The following is a 21,100-nucleotide window of genomic DNA, read 5'->3' on the forward strand; positions in this document are numbered from 1 at the left end:
TTATCCTTAGCTACCCCACAGGGCCTTCCACCTATCTGCAGAGCTGAGCAGAAAAGACATTGTTACTCCTGGTGTGCTCCCAAGATTTAGGGCTGATTTTTCCAGCTCCAACTCTGTTATTAGCACAGACTTCTGTTTGTAGGTAACAGAAACCCACTCAAGGTAGCACACACGAGTGAAAAAGTAAAAAAAGGTGGGCAGGTACAGAGAACCTGTCTCCATCTCCTGGGAGCTAAATTCCTAGGACCCTGGGGATGAAATGGATGGTTCTGCTGCACTGGCTGAGAGCCTGAAGACAGCAAGCACTGGGTGTTGGATAATGATCTGGAAGCAAGGATGGCGTCTTATTTATCTGTGTACTCCAGTGCCCAGTGAGGGGTACAGCACATAATAGGTGCACCTTCATAGAATAAATTGTATCATGGAGGACTCGGCTGACTCCAGGGGTCCCACAGATCTGTGTTTTCAGATGCACCACTTTATCTCCCTTTGCGTTACAGTTTCCTCATCTGTGAAAAAGGAGACCACATAGCATTGTTGTGTGTGTTCACAGTGAGAGTAATAAGTATAAAAAGCACTGTGTGTACAGCGTGTGGCCAACGGAAAGGACTCGGAGGCAGGCTCCACAAAGGGGAGTGACACATGAATGGTTCTTTTTTTTTTTGCAGTTTTTGGCCGGGGCTGGGTTTGAACCCACCACCCCCAGCATATGGGGCTGGCGCCCTACTCCTTTGAGCCACAGACACCACTCATGAATAGTTCTTTTTTTATTTTTTGTCAGAGTCTCACTTTGTTGCCCTTGGTAGAGTGCTGTGGCATCACAGCTCACAGCAACTTCAAACTCTTGGGCTTAAGCGATTCTCTTGCCTCAGCCTCCCAAGTAGCTGGGACTACAGGTGCCCGCCACAATGCCTGGCTGTTTTTTGGTTGTAGTTGTCACTGTTGTTTGGCAGGCCTGGGCTAGGTTCAAACCTGCCAGCCCCAGTGTATGTGGCCGGCGCCCTAGTCACTGACTACAGGTGCTGAGCCATTATTTTATAGGCACCTTGCCGACATGAATGATTCTGTCATTGTCCATGTGTAAACAGTGCCATTTATTTAAACTAAACACACACACACGCGCCATATAACAAACTAGGTATTTGGCAGAAAGTTTCACAGGTAAGAAAGATCCACAGAGAAAGCATCTGGATGGTCCCCTGGGGAGAGGGGCCAGGGAAAGGCTGTGGAAAGAAATGAACTGTCGGGCAGGGGGCGCTCCAGGCCTATAAGCAAACTTCAGCCAGCAGCCAGGAGCCAGGGACCAGGGAGCTGAGGGTAAGATTTGGAGGAGGCTTGAGAGAATGAACACCCTGTGAAATGGGAGCTGAGGACCCTGTCTCCCTGGGCTTGTGTAAGCGGCCATCCCAATTTGCCTGAGAACTGCCCTGTTTTCAAAATGGAAAGTCTCATATTCCAGGAATCTCCCAGTCCTGAGCATGCAGGTTGTACCTGGACTCCACGGGCTCAGAATGGGCCACCCACATTCCACTGAGTGTCCTAAGCAGCCTAATGACTGTATTCCATGTGGGGACAGACCAGAGGGAGCCCCACTTTCCCACATTGAGTGCCACCATGAATTTGCCTTGAAGCTTCGCCTGAGTCCTTCTATGTTAGAGAGCCCAGTCTCTTCTAGGGGCATCTCAAGCCAACTCTGTCCCCTTCTCTGTTTTTCCATTAAATGGGTGTGACAGTCCTTCCTGGGATGTGGTAAAGGTTACATGAAAATGCACTGTGATTTAAAGTATGAGTTTGTTAACGATATGCTCTGTGGTTGAATATACTCTTTTTATATTCAGCATAAAAGCCAAGGATTTAATGTCAAGGAACATTCTCCAATGGGTGGGGAAGTGGTGTGGGGAGGGCCACATGGTCTTCATGGACCTGAGTCTGTGTTTCTGGTCTCTTTCAGGGTGGCAGCGAGGGGAGGGTCTCTGCTCCTGGAGGTTGGGGCCATGGCCTCCATGCTGCTCGCGCGGCAGCTGGCCCGCAGCTGCCAGCACAGCTTCCACCTTCTGGTGCCAGGTAAGCCCTGGGGAGGTCCTGGCAAGAACAGATCCTGAAAGAAGACACAGCCCAGACTGGAGATTCCTGGGCTGGAAGAGTTCTTGGGATAAAGGAGCCAGCCAGGAGTGTCTCTGGGGCTGTACCACTGTCGGCATAAAACTGTCAGCATTGCGCTCCTCTTCCCAGCGTCCATCCCTTCTGTGTACACCCTGTCCCCGGCGAGCAGATTTGCAGAGGGAAGATAGGTGGTGGCCTGTACAGCCAGAAAGGTGCAGGTCACCTTGACAGGAACTGTTGGAGAAAAAACACAGCTGGGGGTTGCTGCTGCCAAGGAGAAAAGAAAGTCTCTAATTGACCTAAGGCCAATGGTGCTTTGTGGCCACTGGAGAGTTGTCCCCATCCCAGCAATGCTCTCTCCCTCACCCCCACAGCCACTGGCCCCTTTTCTCCCAGGATCCCCCTCAGGCAGCTTAGCCAAGCGAGCTCCCATTGCATGACTAGGGTGAGACCTCCCTGTCTTGGTCCCATGAGACAGGCTTGAATGAATCCCATTTTACAGATGAGAAAACTGACTCTTGGAGAAGCCAAGTTATCTGCCCCAGGTCACACAGCCCCATGAAAGCAGGCCTGCCTGGCTCCTCATGCTGAGTTATTAGCCCCACTCTGTGCACCGCTGAACAGCTCTGGGATAGAGTGGCGAGCAGGACAGGACCTGCCTGTGGATACCAGAGATTGGCCTCTTGCACAGACATAAGCATCCCTGGCTCTGGCCTGGCCGTGAAATAAGCTCAGAAAGACCAATGAGCCTCCAGTCTGTCCCCAGCTCCCTAAGTGCTTCGTGCTGTCAGAAACATCTGCCTTCTGATGGTACACTGCTAGCCGTGTCCTGGGTTTGCATGTTGAATGCTGGTGTTGATGTCCTGAGTGGGATGAAGAGAAGGAGCGTTTTCCATTTCCCAGAGTTTATTTTAAAATATTTTATTTTGCAATAATTTTAGATTTGTTGAGAAGTTGCAAAGATGGTACAGAGAGACCCCACATGGCAATCACCTGTGTTCGTCACTGTTGCCATTTCAACTTCTACAGCAGGCATTTGTCACAACTAAGAAACTGGCCTTGGTTTAGTGCTACTATTAACCAAACTCCTGGCTTCAATTTTTTTTTTTTTTTTCCGAGATAAAAACTCTGTTGTCCATACTAGAGTGCAGTGGGATCCTCACAGATCACGGCAACCTCAGACTTCTGGGCTGAAGCCATCCTCTGGCCTCAGCCTCCCGAGTAGCTGGGACTACAGGCTCCTGGCACTGTGCCTGGCTAATTTTTCTCTGTTTTGTAGAAACAAGGTCTCACTCTTGCTCAGGCTGGTTTCAAACTCCTTCCAATCAATCCTCCCGCCTCAGCCTCTCGAGTGCTGGGATTACAGGCGTGAGCCACCAGGCCTGGCCTTCTAGCTCCTGCTTAGATTTTACTAGTTTTTCCCCTTAATGTCTTCTTCAGTCCCAGGATTCACTGCCTTTAGTCGTCACCTTTCCCTCTTCTCCTCTGATCTGTGATGGTTTCTCAGTCTCTTCTTATTCTTTTTTTCTTTTTTCTTTTATTAAGAGACAGAGTCTTACTTTATTACCCTCAGTAGAGTGCAGTGGTGTCACAGCTCACAGCAACCTCCAGCTCCTGGGCGTAGGTGATTCCCTTGCCTCAGCCTACGGAGTAGCTGGGACTACAGGCGCCCGCCACAACGCCCAGCTATTTTTTGGTTGCAGTTCAGCCGAGGCAGGGTTTGAACCCGCCACCCTCTGCGTATGGGGCTGGCGCCCTACCCACTGAGCCCCAGGCGCTGCCCCAGGCTTTTCTTCTTGACTGTGATGGTTTTGAGAAGTTATCAACAAGTTTGGAGGTTTTGTTTACAAGAGAAGCCTATCAGTGGTTAACTCTAATTAGGTTAAAATAAACTAGAACCAGAAAGATGCAAGAATGGTGTGTTCCCTGCAGGAGAGAGAGTTCCTGGCACGGAAGACTCATTCATTCCATAACATAGCATGTTGAGCACCTGCCCTACACCAAGTGTTGTGCTGGGTGCTGAGGATGGGCCAGTGGAAAAAGACGTGGCTCTTGTGGAGCCCCGGTAGCACATGTGGCACCACCTTTAAAGGTCATTCTCAAGGACACCTGCGCCCTCCCAAGGAAAGAAGGAAAGAGCACTGGATTAATAGCCACGTGAGCAGTCAGACACCGTTTCCAGCCTCAGTTTTCTCAGCAGGAAAATGGAGATACTAATAGTACCCTTCCTATTTCACACAGTCTCACATCAGAAGTGGTTCATGTGAAAACACTCAGTCTATGTGTTTACACTAAGGCAGGAAGTATCCTAACTCATTTATTTACAAGCATGGAAATGGAGGCATGATGCCCCCCACCTCCCACAAAAAGAAAAAAGGAATGGCTAAACCACAGTTCCTTTCCTCTCTGTTTCGTTGGTTGGAGTTGGATCATTTTGGGCCCACTTTTGCCAGATTTAGACAACAATTCAGGGAGCTTTCTTTCTTTTCTCTTCGCTCATTGATTTGGCATATTTGGTATAAGTAGCAATAGGGGAATGGCTTAGAAGTGATGGTTAAAAGCTTAATTTTAACCCAATTAGTCCTCACCACTGTCTGTACCCTAAGGTAGGTAAAACTGAGACCCAGAGGAATTAAGTGACTTGCCAGCTTCGCCTACAGGCAACAAGTTGCTGAGCCCGAGGGAAGACAGTGTGGGTCCCACACCTGTAGAGCTGTGTTACTACAGAACAAATGCCCCCAAGCAGCTTAAGGTAATACATTTGTTATCTCACAGTTTCTAGGGATCAAGAAACCAGAGCCCTCTGAGTGTGCTATTTTATTCATGAATGAAAGTGCTAGATCATTCAATTTTTTTTTTTTTTTTGCCTCTATGCGCTTCCGATAATAATTTGCCTTTGGGAGAAGCAAGTTGTTTTGCTGAAAAACACTAGATGAGATCAAAGATAGCATCAGTTATATTCACAGTATCTAGGAAAAAGGTCAGAGGGGAAATTTCCACTTTAACCACTTGCTAGCTGGGTGATTTTGGGAAAACTGATTAATCTTTCTGAGCCTCCTCGTCTTCATTCTGTAACAAGAGAATCCTATAGCATTTACCCCAGAGGAGGCAATAAGAATTAAATGAGATCAGCCATTTAAATTTTTAAAGATAATTTCTGGCATGTTGACCCTAAGTGTGCAACACACACTGGACACACTGGACGTCTTGCATCTTGTGTGACTCAATATGAGGGATCCGAGAAAATCAGCCAGGCACATGGCTAATGCCGAAATTGCAGTGCTTTGGAAGGCTCCGTAGGCAGGATTGCTTGAGCCCAGGAGTTTGAGATCCAACTGAGCAACATAGTAAGACCCCTATCTCTACAAAAAAGAAAAAAAAAAAAAAAAAAGGAAACAGAAAAAATGAGCCAGGCATAGTGGCACATGGTGGAAGTAAATTTTGGTCCATTCTCATGTGACGTATGGCATGTCATCATCAAGAAAATATTCATTGTAATGGGATTTGGTTATTTTCCTCTTTTTTAAAAAAGCCAAAACCAAGATATAGAGCAACCTTCCTAATGCTGCAGCCCTTTGACAAGTTCCTGTGTTTCTCGACCCACAGGTGAGAACGGCTGGTAGGGGAGGAAGCAGAAGTATCGGTGTTGCATGGGCCTGGTTCCAGTCCTAGCTTGGCAACTCACAAGCTGTGTGACCTTAGCAAAGTCACTTAACCTCTCTGATCCTAATCTGTAAAATGGGAACAACGCTACCTATTTCACAGGGAGGTTGTAAATTATTTTATTATTATTATCTTTTTGAAACAGAGTCTCACTCTGTTGCCCTGGGTAGACTGCTGTGGTGTTAGCCTGGCTCATAGTAACCCCGAACTCGGGTTCAAGTGATTCCCCCTGCCTGAGCCTCCCAAGTAGTTGGGACTACAGGTGTCCACCACAGTGCAGGGCTGATACTCCAATTTTGTATTTGTTTATTTATTTATTTATTTTGCAATTTTTGGCTGGTGCTGGGTTTGAACCCACCACCTCTGGTATATGGGGCCAGTGCCCTTCTCCTTGAGCCACAGGCACTGCCCTGATATTCCAATTTTTAGTAGAGATGGGGTCTCCCTCTTGCTCAGACTGGTCTTGGACTCCTGAGCTCAACTCATTCTCCTTCCATGGACTCCAGCAATGCTAGGATAGCAGGCATGAGCCACCACACCCGGCCAGAGAGGTTGTAAATTAAGTAAAAGAACAGATGAGAGTTTATCTAGGTGGGGCCGGACTAGCACATATTGAAGGCTGAATATGTGTTAGTCTCCCCATTTTCCTCTTTCTGATCATGCAGTTGCCAGCAAACTCAGGGCTCTAATCTCAGGACCTCTGCCCAGCAGTCCTTTGCCCCCTCCATCCATCACTCAGAGATGTGTCACAGGATGGAAGCTGTGGCATTTCTGGGAACAGACCCCTCTGCCTTGTACCAGGCCCTCGGCATTCCTCTCCTGCCAGCTGGGTCCTGGCTCCCAGTTGGCCGGCTCTCCCTCCCTACACCCCTGCTGCTGTTCACTTGTGGTCTCAACAGCCTCGTAACTGCAGTGCCGCCCGACTCCACATGCTCCCAGTCACTTCTCTTAGGTGCCTTCAGCCACAGTGCCCGTATGAACGGCCTGCTTTCCCCATGTTGGTGCTTCCCACTTCCTAAGAAATCTGATTGCTACAATATGATGCCAAGAAATTTTCTAGAGAAAAGAAGGGAGGATTTGTGCATCCTCACCTAGGGACAGCTTGCTAATTTCAAAAAATTGCATTTTCCCCCCTTTGCTGGAAACAAAGCAAGATATGCACCAGTGAAGAGGTATTTTTTATCACAATGTGCATCCCTGTCTTACGCAGATGTAGTTGGAATCACTGTTGCTCAGTAACCCTGAGTTCTGTCCAAAGAAGAATTTAGTAAAAAAGTCATCAATATGTTCTTTGACCTTTAACTTTCTTCTCGTGAAATAAACTCTTTAGGAATTCCCTTTTTAAGGTCAAAAGATAAAAACCTGTTTTCTTCATGTCTTTTTTTTGGAGACAGAGTCTTACTATGTTGCCCTCAGTAGAGCGCTGTGGTGTCACAGCTCACAGCAGCCTCAAACTCTTGGGCTTAAGCGATTCTCTTGCCTCAGCCTCCCAACTAGCTAGGACCACAGACATGCACCACAACACTTGGCTATTTTTTGCTGGAGTTGTCATTGCTATCCAGCTGGCCCGGGCTGGGTTGGAACCCACCAGCCTCGGCGTATGTGGCTGGCACTGTAACCACTGTGCTATGGGGGCCAAGCCTTTCTTCGTGTCTTAAGTAAGGGTAGCGCTATATTTTAACATAAGTTCAAAGGCTACATCATGTTACAAAATTAATTCAGAAACCTTCTTTGATGTAATGAAATTATGGAGAATTAAGAGTGAATTTAAATGTTTTCCTGATACCTCAGCTTTGTAGAATTTGACAAGCTATGTGTGTGTGTGTGTGTGTGTGTGTGTGTGTGCGCGTGAGGGAGAGATCTTGGCATGGCCTTCTGAGCCTGTTTCCTTTCTTATGTAATGGAGACAACATTCTAGATACATTCTAGATGAAATGCGTCCTGCGCGTGATTCCGTCCTACATGTGATTCTTGTATCAGTCATACCCAACCTTTTTGGCACCAGGGACCAATTTCCTGGAAAACAGTTTTTCATGGACCCAGGTTGGGTGGACAGATTGTTTCGGGCTGATGCTAGCCCATTACATTGATTGTGTACTTTATTTCTATTATTATTATTATTTTTTGTAAGAAAGGTTTTTATTGGCGAGGGAGGAATGCTGCAGAGCAGCACCAAGGAAGAGAGAAAATGGGGGGGGAGAAGAGAGAGGAAAGGGAGAGGGGAGAGAGGAGAGACCGAGAGAGACAGGAAGAGAGGGGAGGGGAGGGGGCTATTTCTATTGTTATATATTACATTGTAATATATAATGAAATAAGGACACAACTCACCAGAATGCCGTGAGAGACGGGAGTGGCTGTAAAGTGCACGGAGGAAGCGGTGTTCACTGGCCCACCACTCACCTCCTGCTGTGCGGCCACAGAGCAGTGCTTGTCACGGCCCAGGGGTTGGGGACCACAGATTTATGTAAAGTATATACTGATTCCCTGGTTTGATATAATTATGGCAACCTCAATAAGAGGAACTAACATTTCCCAACCAGTAATGGTACCAGGAAGTTTTGTATGAGACCAACAGAGACATTGAAGGGCTCTCTCAGGGTAACCGATGGTACACACTTGCCTCAGATTCACTCGGGGATCAACACGGCTTGGGCTTGACACTTTGTTTTGTGGTTCAGCCACATTTTGATCTAAAAAGCCTAGTGGGGTTCACCTGGAAACTCAAACACTCTCTCTATAAATTTTTTCCTATGCAAAAAATGTGAATGGTGTTCCAAACAAATGACTTATGACAGAAACTTTTTTTAAAGTAGAAAACTTCCATCAAATGGGGATGGCCTGAGTTTAGGCATCTGATTCTCTCTGGGGTGGGGGTGATGCTCCTGGCAGCACTAAAAGTGGGTAGAGGCCAAGGTGCTGCTAAACATCCCACGAGACATAGGACAGCGTGTTCCGCCCCCCACTCCCTGAAAAGGATCATCCAGCCCACAGTGCCAATAGTGTAGAGGTTGAGAAGCTGGGATCTATATACACATCTGGATGTGGATTAAATCTTTTCAAAATGGGGATAATTTTTATAATCTGGTCTTTCACATGATAATACCAGGGGCTACCCATATCCAAATACCAATGCTACTGTGAATGTGTATAGTGCCTAAAAATTGTATGAAAATCCTTTTAACCATTTTAATCCAGATATTTAACAAATCTAATCTCTTATTCTAATAAATATACTATGAAGTTAAAAAAAAATACCAGGGGCATCTTCTCATATCCATAAATGTTCAAAATTTCAACCTCCAAACAACAGTTGCGTGACACTCTGTGCCATGGCTGACTATATTGCAGTGCACCTAGCTGCCCTCCAGTGTCAGACATTCACGTCGTTTCCTCTTTGTTCTTATAAAGGCAATATGACAATGAACATTTTTTTTTTTTTTTAGACAGAGCCTCAAGCTGTTGCCCTGGGTAGAGTGCTGTGATATCACAGCTCACAGCAACCTCCAACTCCTGGGCTCAAGTGATTCTCCTGCCTTTGCCTCCCAAGTAGATGGGACTACAGGCACCTGCCACAATGCCCAGCTATTTTTTTTTGGTTGCAGCCGTCATTGTTGTTTGGCAGGCCCAGGCTGGATTCGAACCCACCAGCTCAGGTGTATATGCTGACACCTCAGCCACTTGAGCCACAGGCGCCGAGCTAGACAATGAACATTTTTGACCTATATATTTGTGCACTGCTCCCATTCTTTCGGTGTTGTTGTTTTTTTTTTTAAACAGAGTCTCGCTCTGTTGCCCTGGGTAGAGTGCTGTGGTGTCACAGCTCCCAGCAATCTCAAACTCTTGGGCTCAAGTGATTCTCCTGCCTCAGCCTCCCAAGTAGATGGGACAACATGTGCCCACCACCATGCCCAGATCCATTATTATCTTAGTATGAATCCTGAAAAACAAAACTGCTCAGTAAAAAGGAGTAGGAAGTTGGCATCAGCTTTACTTACACAAGTAAAAAAGGAGCACACATACTTGCCTACAACTTTGCTGACACTGAATTTTCCCGTTTTTTTTTTTGAGACCGAGTCTCAGTATGTCGCCCTCAGTAGAGTGCTATGGCATCACAGCTCACAGCAACCTCAAAATCTTGGGCTGAAATGATTCTCTTGCCTATGTCTCCCAAATAGCTATGACTATAGGCACCCACCTCAATGCCTGGCTATTGTTTTATTGTTGTTGTCATTGTTGTTTAGCAAGGCCCGGTCTGAACCCACCAGCCCCAGTGTATGTGGCTGGCACCCTAACCACTGAGCTATGGGCCCTGAGCCAAGTTTTCCCATTTTTTAAATCTGCCTTGTCCTTGTAGTTCCCAGGTGTTTCCAGACCAGTGTTCTGGGGTGGTCTGGCCAGATTCGGCGAGGTCCTGGCACTACCTCTCTTAGGAGCAATGGACAGAATCCGCATACCTGGGGTTCTTATTGTCCTGTTTTCCTGCAGGATCCAGACACATCAGTCAAGCTGCAGCCAAAGTCGATATTGAGTTTGATTATGATGGTCCTCTGATGAAGACGGAAGTCCCAGGGCCTAGATCTCAGGTCAGTGAGTGGAGGATACCTGGGTGGTGTGTTTTGGAAAAGAGATAAATGGGTTTAGACACAAGAACACAGCGTGTGTTGCTAGCTGCCTTCCGAGAGTTCACTGCTAGAGATCTGGGGTACTAACAACTGGGTCACGTTAAGAAGTCAGAGGTGTCAAAACGTCTTCACAGAAGAGAGGTATCAGTTTTCTGTTGCCACAATCATGTTGCATAACAAACACCCACAAAACCTCAGTAGCAGATGGCATACTGACTGCTTATGTATCTAGGGCTAACTGGGAGTTGGGTGGCAGCTCTGGGGGACTCACCCACGTGCCTGGGAGATGGCTGGCTGTTGGCTGATCTGTATTAGGCTTGTCTTGGGTCACTGCAGTGACTTGGTTCTGTGCCATGCAGTCCTCATCCTCCAGAGGTCTAGACTGGCTTGTTCTCATGGCAGTGGCAGATGTGCACAAAAGCAAGAGGACAATAGGCTATAGGACAGGGGTCCTCAAACTGCGGCCCGCGGGCCACATGAGGCGGTGTGATTGCATTTGTTCCCGTTTTGTTTTTTTACTTCAAAATAAGATATGTGGGGGTGGCGCCTGTGGCTCAGTGAGTAGGGCGCCGGCCCCATATGCCGAGGTGGCGGGTTCAAACCCAGCCCCAGCCAAACTGCAACAGAAAAATAGCCCAGCGTTGTGGCGGGCGCCTGTAGTCCCAGCTGCTCGGGAGGCTGAGGCAAGAGAATCGCGTAAGCCCAAGAGTTAGAGGTTGCTGTGAGCCGTGTGACGCCACGGCACTCTACCTGAGGGCAGTAAAGTGAGACTCTGTCTCTACAAAAAAAAATAATAAAAAATAATAAAAAAAATAAGATATGTGCAGTGTGCATAGGAATTTGTTCATAGTTTTTTTTTTTTTAAACTGAGGGGTTTAAAAAACGGTCTGAGGGACAGTGAATTGGCCCCCTGTTTAAAAAGTTTGAGGATGCCTGCTCTAGGACTACTAAGGCCTGAGGCTCACACTGGCCCGCCATCACTTCCACCCCATTCTGCTGGCCAAAGTGAGTTACATAGCTTGCTTTGAGCCTAGTGTCAAGGGTGAGGCTAGAACATAAAACAATGAAAGAACTTGGTGGTGTTATATGGCATAGTAATGGATAGCAAATGCCCCTGAAATTGACCTTGGAGGGTGAGGAGGGGGAATTTCAGGAAGGAAGGCATTTTGTTCTAGGCAGGGGAGAAACAGTATAATCTAACCTGGTCTAATGCAAATTTGTCTTTTTTCTTCACATGTTTTGCAGATTTGATCCACAGGTTTTTTTTTTGTTTTTTCAGAAGAAACTTCTTTTGTCATTGCAACTATTTTGTTAATCCAAAAATCTTTATACTATTGTAAATGATTATAATTATTTTGGATAGTGTTTTGCTAACAAAAGGGAGGACTTTGTTCATGCAAATTTCTGTTGTTTTAATTTGATCGTACTAAAATTGTGGAATAAATTTTCATATTTGTCATTAATATTATCCTGCTTTTTTATGTGGAAACATAATTGCTAACACTTATTTTACATTGACTTATTTTGGGAGCTGAAATCTTTGTAATATCAAAACATCTGCTTTCTAATTCCCGTTTTCTGTATAGAATCTTATAAGTAGTTTATGGAGTATTTGGATTGTAATTATAAATGGTCCTTCAATGTGCAAATTAATATTTTCAGTGTTTTATAGTCCTAGTGGGGTGTTAAAATCCTTTTTATTTTTCTAAATAGCAAAGAAAAGCTATGTTTTTATGGACATGAAACCTCATCAGCTTAATTTTTGTTTTTGCTAAATGTTTCCTATTCTAGGTGTTGAAATCTCCAGGCTGTCTGTGTACTGGTAATTTAGCTATGTAATGGAACCGTTTTCTGCCAACCAGTTATATTAAGTAATTTTTAAGATATTGGCAAGAGACAAAAAAAAAAAAAGGGCCAAGACATTGGAATATGTGAATGATTTTAAGCTATTTTGGCAAGAGCGTGCACTTGCTATAATGGTTTTGTTCTTCTCGCCTGCAGGAGTTAATGAAGCAGCTGAACATGATTCAGGTGAGTGAGGATGAGGTAACATTCCTTCTAGTGTTTCTTTATTACAATTTAACCGAGGGATAGATGCTTCATCTCTTCTGGCTCTTTAAAAAAAAAATGTAGCTGACTTCCGTTCTAAACCTGTTTACTAATCTCCCATACAATATTTTTTCTTCGACCCCTTGGTGATTTGTGTGTTGTTTAATTTTCACATTTTTGTACATTTCCAAAATTTCTTTCTGTTATTGATTTCTGATTTCATTCCATCGTGGTTAGAAAACACATTTTGTGCGATTTCAGCCCTGCTGGATGTACTGAGCCTTTTTATGGCCTGGCATATGGTCTTCCCTAGAGAATGTTTCACATGCAGTTGAAGGGTGTAGATTCTGCTGCCGGCGAGTTGAGTGTATGGACTGATGCTCGTTAGTCTACTTGCTTTTACAGTGTTGTTCAAATCTTCTATTTCCTTGCAATCTGCTGCCTCGTTTTCCAATCTATTATTGAATGCCAGGTTTTGAAGTCACCAACCATTACCGCAGAACTATTTTTCTCTTAAACGCTTATTCCCTTTTTGTTTCTTATATACTATAACCTCTGTAAGTTGACCACCCAAAGGTCTGTAACAAACTGGTCAACATACAGAGGTGGTCAGCATAAGGAGCTGGGCCTACTGTATTGATATGTACATGTGGTTCGTGTCCAGTCTGTGAAAATTAGCTCAGCGTACGGAGGTGGTCAGTGTTGGGACGTGGTCAACAGTGGAGATTCTGCTGGATTTGGGGTTCTGTTGTTAGAGAGCAACATTGCAAATATGTTTATAATTGCCATACCTCCTTGCTGGATTGTCCCTTGTAGTATATAATATCTCTCATCTCTAGTTTTTGTTTTATAGTCTGTTTTGTCTGACATTAGTATAATTCTTCCAGCTTTCCTATGCTTGCTGTGTGCATCAGACACATTTTTCCATCATTTTACTTTCAACCTGTTTATATTCTTGAATCTAAAGTATGTCAGCTGTAAATAGCACGTACTTGGTTCTTTTTATCCAGGCCGGCATCTCTGACTATTGGGTGGAATCTATTCACGGTTAATATTATTCATACAGTTGTATTTACATCTGCCACTTTACTTTTTTTTCTTTGAGACAGAGTCTCACTATGTTGCCCCGGTAGAGCACCATGACAACACAGCTCACAGCAACCTCAAACTCTTGGGCTTAAATGATTCTCTTGCCTCAGCCTTCCAAGTAGCTGGGACTACAGGCACCTGCCACCATGCCCGGCTATTTTTTGTTGCCGTTGTCATCGTTATTTAGCTGGCCCAGGCCGGGTTGGAACCCACCAACCTCGGTGTATATGACTAGCACCCTAACCACTGTGCTACGGGTACCAAGCCTGCCATTTTACTTTTTGATCTGATTGTTTTCTGTGTCTTTGTCCCTCTTTTTTTTTTTGTAGACACAGAGTCTCACTTTATCGCCCTCAGTAGAGTGCTGTGGCATCACACAGCTCACAACAACCTCCAACTCCTGGGCTTAGGCGATTATCCTGCCTCAGCCTCCTGAGTAACTGGGAGTACAGGTGCCTATCACAATACCCAGCTAATTTTTCTATTTTTAGTAGAGATGGGGTCTTGCTCTTGCTCTGGCTGGTCTTGAACTCCTGAGCTCAGGTAATTCTCCCACCTGGGCCTCCCAGAGTGCTAGGATTACAGGTATGAGCCACCATGCCCAGACATTTACATTAACAAAAAAAAAAAAAAAGAACAGGTCTAAGGGGTACAAGTTGAATTCAGTTACATGTATATATTATACAGTGGTAGAATCTGGGTTTTTGGTGTACCCATCATCCAAGTAGTGTCCATTGTACCCTGTTGCTAATAACCATATATAGCTTATCAGAGTCTACTTCAGATCTGTATCTCAACCCTTTTCGTTCTGATATATTAAACATATACAGAAAAATTTACAATATACAAAAATCGCAGTTTGATGGGCTGTTATGAAGCAAACCAGCCATGAAATTACCCCAGAGCAAGAAACACAATATTGCCAGCACCCACAGGGGCCCCCACATGTCCATGGAGTGGGCAGGGCCTGGTTTACAGCACCAATTGAGGCTTAATTCTGGAAGACTAAGAATGGAGGGATTGGTAGCAAGCAAGCCTGAGTCAGTCTCTTCTCTCCGCAGAATGCAGAGGCTGTGCATTTCTTCTGCAATTACGAAGAGAGCAGAGGCAACTACCTGGTTGATGTGGATGGCAACCGGATGCTGGACCTGTATTCTCAGATCTCCTCTGTCCCCATAGGTGAGAGCTGGACACTCAGCCCTTGAATATAGCCCCTCTCCCTCTCTCTCCTCCTGGTGTGGCTGTCTAGGATTAGATGCTCCTCCCAGACGCTTCCCTCAAGGATAAGGAAGAAAACACATAATGCAAGGAGGGGGTATTACGATGCATACATATTACATGTCTTCTCTTGCTTATTCCTCCCCAAAACCTTAAGAGATAGTGTGCGTTAGTATGCCCATTTTACACATAGGTAAACAGTGCTTAGGGAGGTTAAGTAACTTACAGAGGAGTCACAGCTAGGATGTGAACCCACGGTGGTCTGTGTGACCATGGGATGAACAATTTAGATGTCTCAGGTGGGCATTCCTGGAAGAAGAGCCCAAGGCAGGGATGCGTGAAAGTTATTTATTAGGGGAGAGCTGTCAGGAGAAAAGGGAGGAAAGAGTCTAGGGCAGGGGGAAGAAGATTAAAGGGATGAAGTCTGCAGAGACTGCACAGCCTGGCCACACAGGGGCCTGCAGTATGAATTGCACCCAGAGTTTGTCACAGAGTGAGGGAAAGAGCCCAGCCTTTTTGTGCCCCCGTGCCAGGCAGCCATTACCCATCAGCTTCCAGGGGGGAGGATGTGTGTTATCTCCTAGGCAGAGCGGCTTCCATTCACCAAAGGCAATTTTCTTTTTTTTTGTAGAGACAGGGTCTCACTTTATGGCCCTCGGTAGAGTGCTGTGGCCTCACACAGCTCACAGCAACCTCCAACTCCTGGGCTTAAGCGATTCTCTTGCCTCAGCCTCCTGAGTAGCTGGGACTACAGGCGCCCGCCACAACGCCCGGCTATTTTTTGGTTGCGGTTCAGCAGGGGCCGGGTTTGAACCCGCCACCCTCGGTATATGGGGCCGGCGCCTTACCTACTGAGCCACAGGCGCCGCCCACCAAGGGCAATTTTCTCCATAAGGAGGCAGCTGGAGCCATTATCAAGCCAACATACACAGCAGCTGGGAGACGGGTGACCCACCCTGTAAAAGTGACCTCAGTGGGATACCAGCAGCATCTGCCTGCCCGGGCTCACCTCCCAGCCACACAGAGCGGGACTCGCTGTGTGGATGGGCACAGGCCCAGAGCTGCAGACAGTGCTAGCTTGGAAATGCAGGGAGCTGTTATTTGCAGCTTGAATGGTTAATGCTTCTTTGGCTGACAGATTCCTGACTGCATTCAGCGGCCTGTAGCCTGTCCCTTTGCAGATGAGGCTAGATCTGTCACAGAGGAGACCAGGTGTCCTTGCTCCCCTCACGCTCACCCTACCCCCGCCCTCGCGGCCACTGGCCTTCCCCTGACCCAGCCCGGGGTGTCTACACCTCCTCTGCTTCCCCCAGCACGTGTCCTCAAACCTGTTTATTTCCCACGAAGGTATAATCAGACAGCTAGCAGATGACTCATGCTTTTGGGGAAGTCCATCACTCAGGGATGCCTCTGCCTTTGAGGGCATTTTAGGTTCAAAGATAAATACGGTTCAATAAAACTGTATTTTCCCTTTGCATTTAAAACTCTATCTCATTTGTTAAAAGACCGAAGTTCTGAAAGTTCTCTCTGTCCACTTTTTCTCTCCTATTTGTAGTTATTGTGAAAGTGGGTTTATTTGTTTTTTGTTTTGTTTTGTTTTGAGGTAGAGTCTTGCTCTGTCATCCCAGGTAGAGTGCAGTGGCATCATCATAGCTCACAGCAACCTCAAAGTCCAGGGCTTGGGAGAACCCCCAGTCTTAACCTCCTGAGTAGATGGGACTCCAGGCATAAAATCATCATGCCCGGCTAATTTTTCTGTTTTTTGTGAGATAAGGTGTGATTCTTGGTCAGGCTGGTCTTGACAATCAAGCGATCCTCCTGCCTCAGCCCCCCAAAGTTCTGGGATTATAGGTGTGAACCACCACACCCAACACGTTTTTTTCTTTTCTTTTTTTTTTTTTGAGACAGAGTCTCACTATGTCACCCTCAGTAGAGTGCCCTGGGATCACAGCTCACAGCAACCTCAAACTCTTGGGCTCCAGTGATGATCTTGCCTCAGCCTCCCAAATAGCTGGGACTACAGGCGCCCACCACAATGCCCAGCTATTTTTGTTGTTGTTGTTGTTGCAATTGTCATTGTTGTTTAGCTGGCCCAGGCTGGGTTCAAACCCACCAGCCTGGGTGTATGTGGCCGGTGCCCTACCCACTGAGCTACGGGTGCCACCCCCAACATGTTTTTTTCTAAGTTAATACTTAATGAGAATTTATTATATGCCTGGCATATTGCTAAGCATCTCATTGAGCTCATTAAATGGCTACAACTATCCTATAGCAGGGTCTTTTTTTTTTTTTTTTTGTAGAGACAGAGTTTCACTTTATGGCCCTTGGTAGAGTGCCGTGGCATCATACAGCTCACAGCAACCTCCAACTCCTGGGCTTAAGCGACTCTCTTGCCTCAGCCTCCCGAGTAGCTGGGACTACAGGCGCCCGCCACAACGCCCGGCTATTTTTTTGGTTGCAGTTCAGCCGGGGCCGGGTTTGAACCCGCCACCCTCGGTATATGGGGCCAGCGCCCTACCGACTGAGCCACAGGTGCCGCCCGCAGGGTCTTTTTAACATCACCTCCAGTTTACTGATGGGACCAGGGTCTGCCTGGTGTGTGCAGGACATCCGAGGCTAAACAGGATGTGAACTCTGACTCTGCCTCCCAGGCTCATTGCTATGGCAGCAGCCTCACAGACACCAGGTCCTGCCCGGCCAAGTGGGGGTCCTACAGCATCAAAAGCCCAGGGCAGGATTCCCCTGATTAGAGGGAGCACTTCTGCTTTCATCTCTCCCTGTGGCCTAATAATATTTACCCAGAACGGGCTTATCTCCCTAGACAGTGAAGAACACACAGGCAGTGTGATGAACGGCCAGAGCTTAAACACCTCTGGCCAAACATCGGCTGGAAAGCCCTTAACAGCTCTGCCAGGGCCCCACGGTGGGTGGGGGAGGCTGATGGGGCAGGGAGAGAAAGCTGATAGTTCTCTCCCCTGGAACCCCCCTTCGGCACCCCCACCCATCATGGATGCTTTTCATATCACAGTCACTCATTTTGACTGTGTTGAGGAGACATCTGGGTGCTACTGGGTCTTTTCTTTTCTTTCTTTCTTTTTTATTTATTTTTTTCTTTTGAGACAGAGTCTCAAGCTGTCATAGCTCACAGCAACCTCAAACTCTTGGGCTCAAACTAACCTCTTGCCTCAGTTTTTCATTTTAGTAGAGATGGGGTCTCACTCTTGCTCAGGCTGGTCTCAAACTCATGAGCTCAAGCAATCCACCTGCCTCAGCCTCCCAGAGTGCTAGGATTACAGGTGTGAGCCATTGTGCCTGGCCTTTTTCTTTTTTTTTCTTTTAGTTTTTTTGTTTTCTTGAGAGAGTCTCACTCTGTCACCATGGGTAAACTGCTGTGGTATCATAGCTCATAGCAACCTCAAAGTGGTGGGCTCAAGTAATCCTCTTGTCTCAGCCTTCCTGGTAGCTGGGACTACAGGCACCAGCCATAACACCCAGCTATTTTTTTTTAGAGGTGGGTCTTGCTCTTGCTCAGGTTGGTCTCAAGCTCCTGGCCTTTTTTTCCCTTTTTTAGACAGACTTTCATTCTGTTGGTGGCATCATCATAGTCTCACCTCAAAGTCTTGGGCTGAAGGGATCCTCCTGCCTCAGCCTCCCAAGTCTCTGGGAAAATAGGTGCCCACTATAACACCCAGCTAATTTTTCTTTCTTTCTTTTTTTTTGAGTCAGAGTTTCACTTTGTCTCCCTCGGTAGATTGCCATGGCGTCACAGCTCACAGCAACCTCCAACTCTTGAGCTCAAGCAATTCTCTTGCCTCAGCCTCCCGAGTAGCAGGGACTATAGGCGCCTGCCTCAATGCCCGGCTATTTTTAGAGATAGGGTGTGTTGCTCAGGCTGGTCTGGAACTCGTGAGCTCAGGCAATCCACCTACCTCGGCCTCCCAGAGTGCTAGGAGGCATGAGCCACCTCACCTGGCTTAATTTTTCTATTTTTAATAGAGACAGGGTCTCATTCTCACTCATACTGGTCTTGAACTCCTGAGCTCACGGGAGTGTGCTACAATTATAGGTATGAGCCCCTGCACCCAACCATGATGTATTGCATTCAGGCAGTACCTGGTAAACACTGGACCATGGAAGAGGCAGAAACACGGGGTTAGTGGCAAGGAGAGGGATGTCGGCTGCAGCTCTCAGCATAAAGCTTGCTGGAAGTGGGTAGACCTACTCTGGCTTTGAGGCAGGAGAAGAAAGGCAAAGAAGAGGCACCTGAGGTAGGCAGTATGGTGTGAGCAAGGTGTCAGCTCAGACCTGTGTACAAAGGTCTTTACACACCCTCGAAGGAGAGTAATTGCCAAATCAGAGCGTTCTACGCCTCGTCTTGTAATGTCAAGACCAGTCCCGACAGTGAATGCCATGGGCCTGGGGAACAGCAAATGCACAAAGGCAGGATGTGGCCTGCTGCCACAGATTGCTGGTGGCATCACCCACTCCCTGAGCAAACACTTATTGAGATCTGACTCAGCCAGGGAGCTCTGGAGGAGAAAGCAAGGACCATCTTTGCAACTCTTCATGCTGTCCTCCTGGTCCACTTTCCGGCCCTAGTCTTGACGTTGCTTTGACCTTGCATTTACCTCCTTTTACATTTATCTAATCTAGTAGGTCTAAAATCTGAGCAAGCATCAGAATCTCCTAAAGAACTTGTTGATGATTTCTGGGCTACACCCTGAGAGATTCTGAGTCTGAGGTCTTGGGAGGAGACCCCAGGAATCTCTTTTTTCTCTGTTTGCTGGGTGCAGAATTGCGGAGTTAGGAAGTGGGGAAGGGCAGCAGCATGGGAACCCCTGGATGTGATGCTGATCTCTAACCCTGCCCTCCTCTCCCCAGGTTACAGCCACCCTGCCCTGGTGAAACTCCTCCAACAGCCTCAGAATGCGGTACGTCTCAGGGTCACGCAGACAAGGACCAAATGTGTTCACGGCCATACAGAATCACTGGGCAGCCTTTGGAAATACTCTAGTCAATTATTCTTTTATTCCATACATATTTATTGAGCCCATACTATAAGACAGACACTTGGAATGCCTTGGTGGGCAAAAACACAGTGGTCCCATTCCCCTGGAGGCAGTCAGTTAACCACATACATGAATAGGGCATTGGAATCATATCAAACTGTACAAAGCAAGGCAGGCTCTGCTTTGTGGGTGCCCAATAACGAGAGTAAGAGCGGTTAGCATTTATGCAGAGTATAATATGTACCAAACACTGTGTTCGGCACTTCACAGCTGTAATGTTGACAAGTCCCGAAGCAGGTACTCTTATTATCCCCATTTTACAGGTGTGGACAGTGGGCCACAGAGGGTATTTGCCCAAGGCTGCATACCCCGTGGGGGTGCTGGGAATAAACTCATAGGAGCTGAGCTGTTTGGGGATGGAGCGTCAGGAAAGCTTCCCAGGGAAGTGATGTTTGAGCTGAGATCCAAAGGAGGGGAAGGTCAAACAAGTGGTGACCCAGGAGGAGTGGTCCCAGATAGGAGAAGAGAGGGCAGCTGGAGGGTCAGCACCGTGGCTAGAGCAGAGAGCAGGGAAGGATCTGAGGAGACCTGGGGCAGCACCGAGGGACATGGGGTTTGTTTGGTTGGTTTTACCTTCTGTGTGCTTAGCTGACTGACATGGTTTTTAGATGCCACCTAGGCTACAATTCTGTCTCGGTACCCTTGACATTTGAGGCCAGATAATTCTTTACTGAAAAGGCCCGTCCTTTTAAAAGTGTTGTAGGACTTTTAGCAGCATCCTTTACCCACTAGATGCCAGCAGGACCCCTTCCTCAGTAATAACAACCAAAATCACCTGCAGACATGGTCCCTTGTCTCCTGGTGGGTACGGTCACGGCAGTGGAGAACCCTTTTGTTAGAAGACTTCAGTTTCCAGGCTGAGGGTGGCGGGAAGCCATTGCACAGTTGCACCAAGGTACAGGAGCATACAGACCCACACACACGTTCATCCTGGGTGCACCACTTGGTGAATTTTCCCTTGTGACCCAGTACTGCTCATGATGAAATTTTAATTCCATCCACCTTATATTAGCTTCCTGTTGCTACTGCAGCAAACGGCCACAACTTAATTGGTTTAGAACAACACGCACATATTGTCTTGCAGTTTTAGTGGGCTGGGAGCCTGGTGGGCCTACACAAGTATTCCACTTAGAATCTCTCAAAGCTAAAATCAAGGAGTTGACCAGCCTGGGCTCTCTGGTGGGGGCTTTGTGCTCATTCAGGTAGTTGGCAAATGCATTCTCAGTGTCTCTGTGGCCCCTCCGTCCTCAAGCTCATAGTCCAAGTCCATCTCTCTGCCTTCCTCTT

General features: G+C 46.9%; 1 protein-coding gene across 1 annotated transcript in view; it reads left to right on the forward strand.

Annotated features, from left to right (window-relative positions):
• Window positions 1–21,100, forward strand: part of ABAT (4-aminobutyrate aminotransferase) — an 87,329-nt gene that overhangs the window by 39,064 nt on the left and 27,165 nt on the right. Inside the window, exons 2-6 of the mRNA XM_053557339.1 lie at window positions 1,952–2,064; window positions 10,252–10,349; window positions 12,390–12,419; window positions 14,588–14,705; window positions 19,626–19,675. Coding sequence (XP_053413314.1) covers window positions 1,995–2,064; window positions 10,252–10,349; window positions 12,390–12,419; window positions 14,588–14,705; window positions 19,626–19,675 — 366 coding nt within the window. The 5' untranslated portion in view covers window positions 1,952–1,994. The remainder of the gene's footprint in view (window positions 1–1,951; window positions 2,065–10,251; window positions 10,350–12,389; window positions 12,420–14,587; window positions 14,706–19,625; window positions 19,676–21,100) is intronic.

Source organism: Nycticebus coucang, chromosome 12, assembly GCF_027406575.1.
Source record: "Nycticebus coucang isolate mNycCou1 chromosome 12, mNycCou1.pri, whole genome shotgun sequence".
In the NCBI taxonomy this organism is placed as follows: domain Eukaryota; kingdom Metazoa; phylum Chordata; class Mammalia; order Primates; family Lorisidae; genus Nycticebus; species Nycticebus coucang.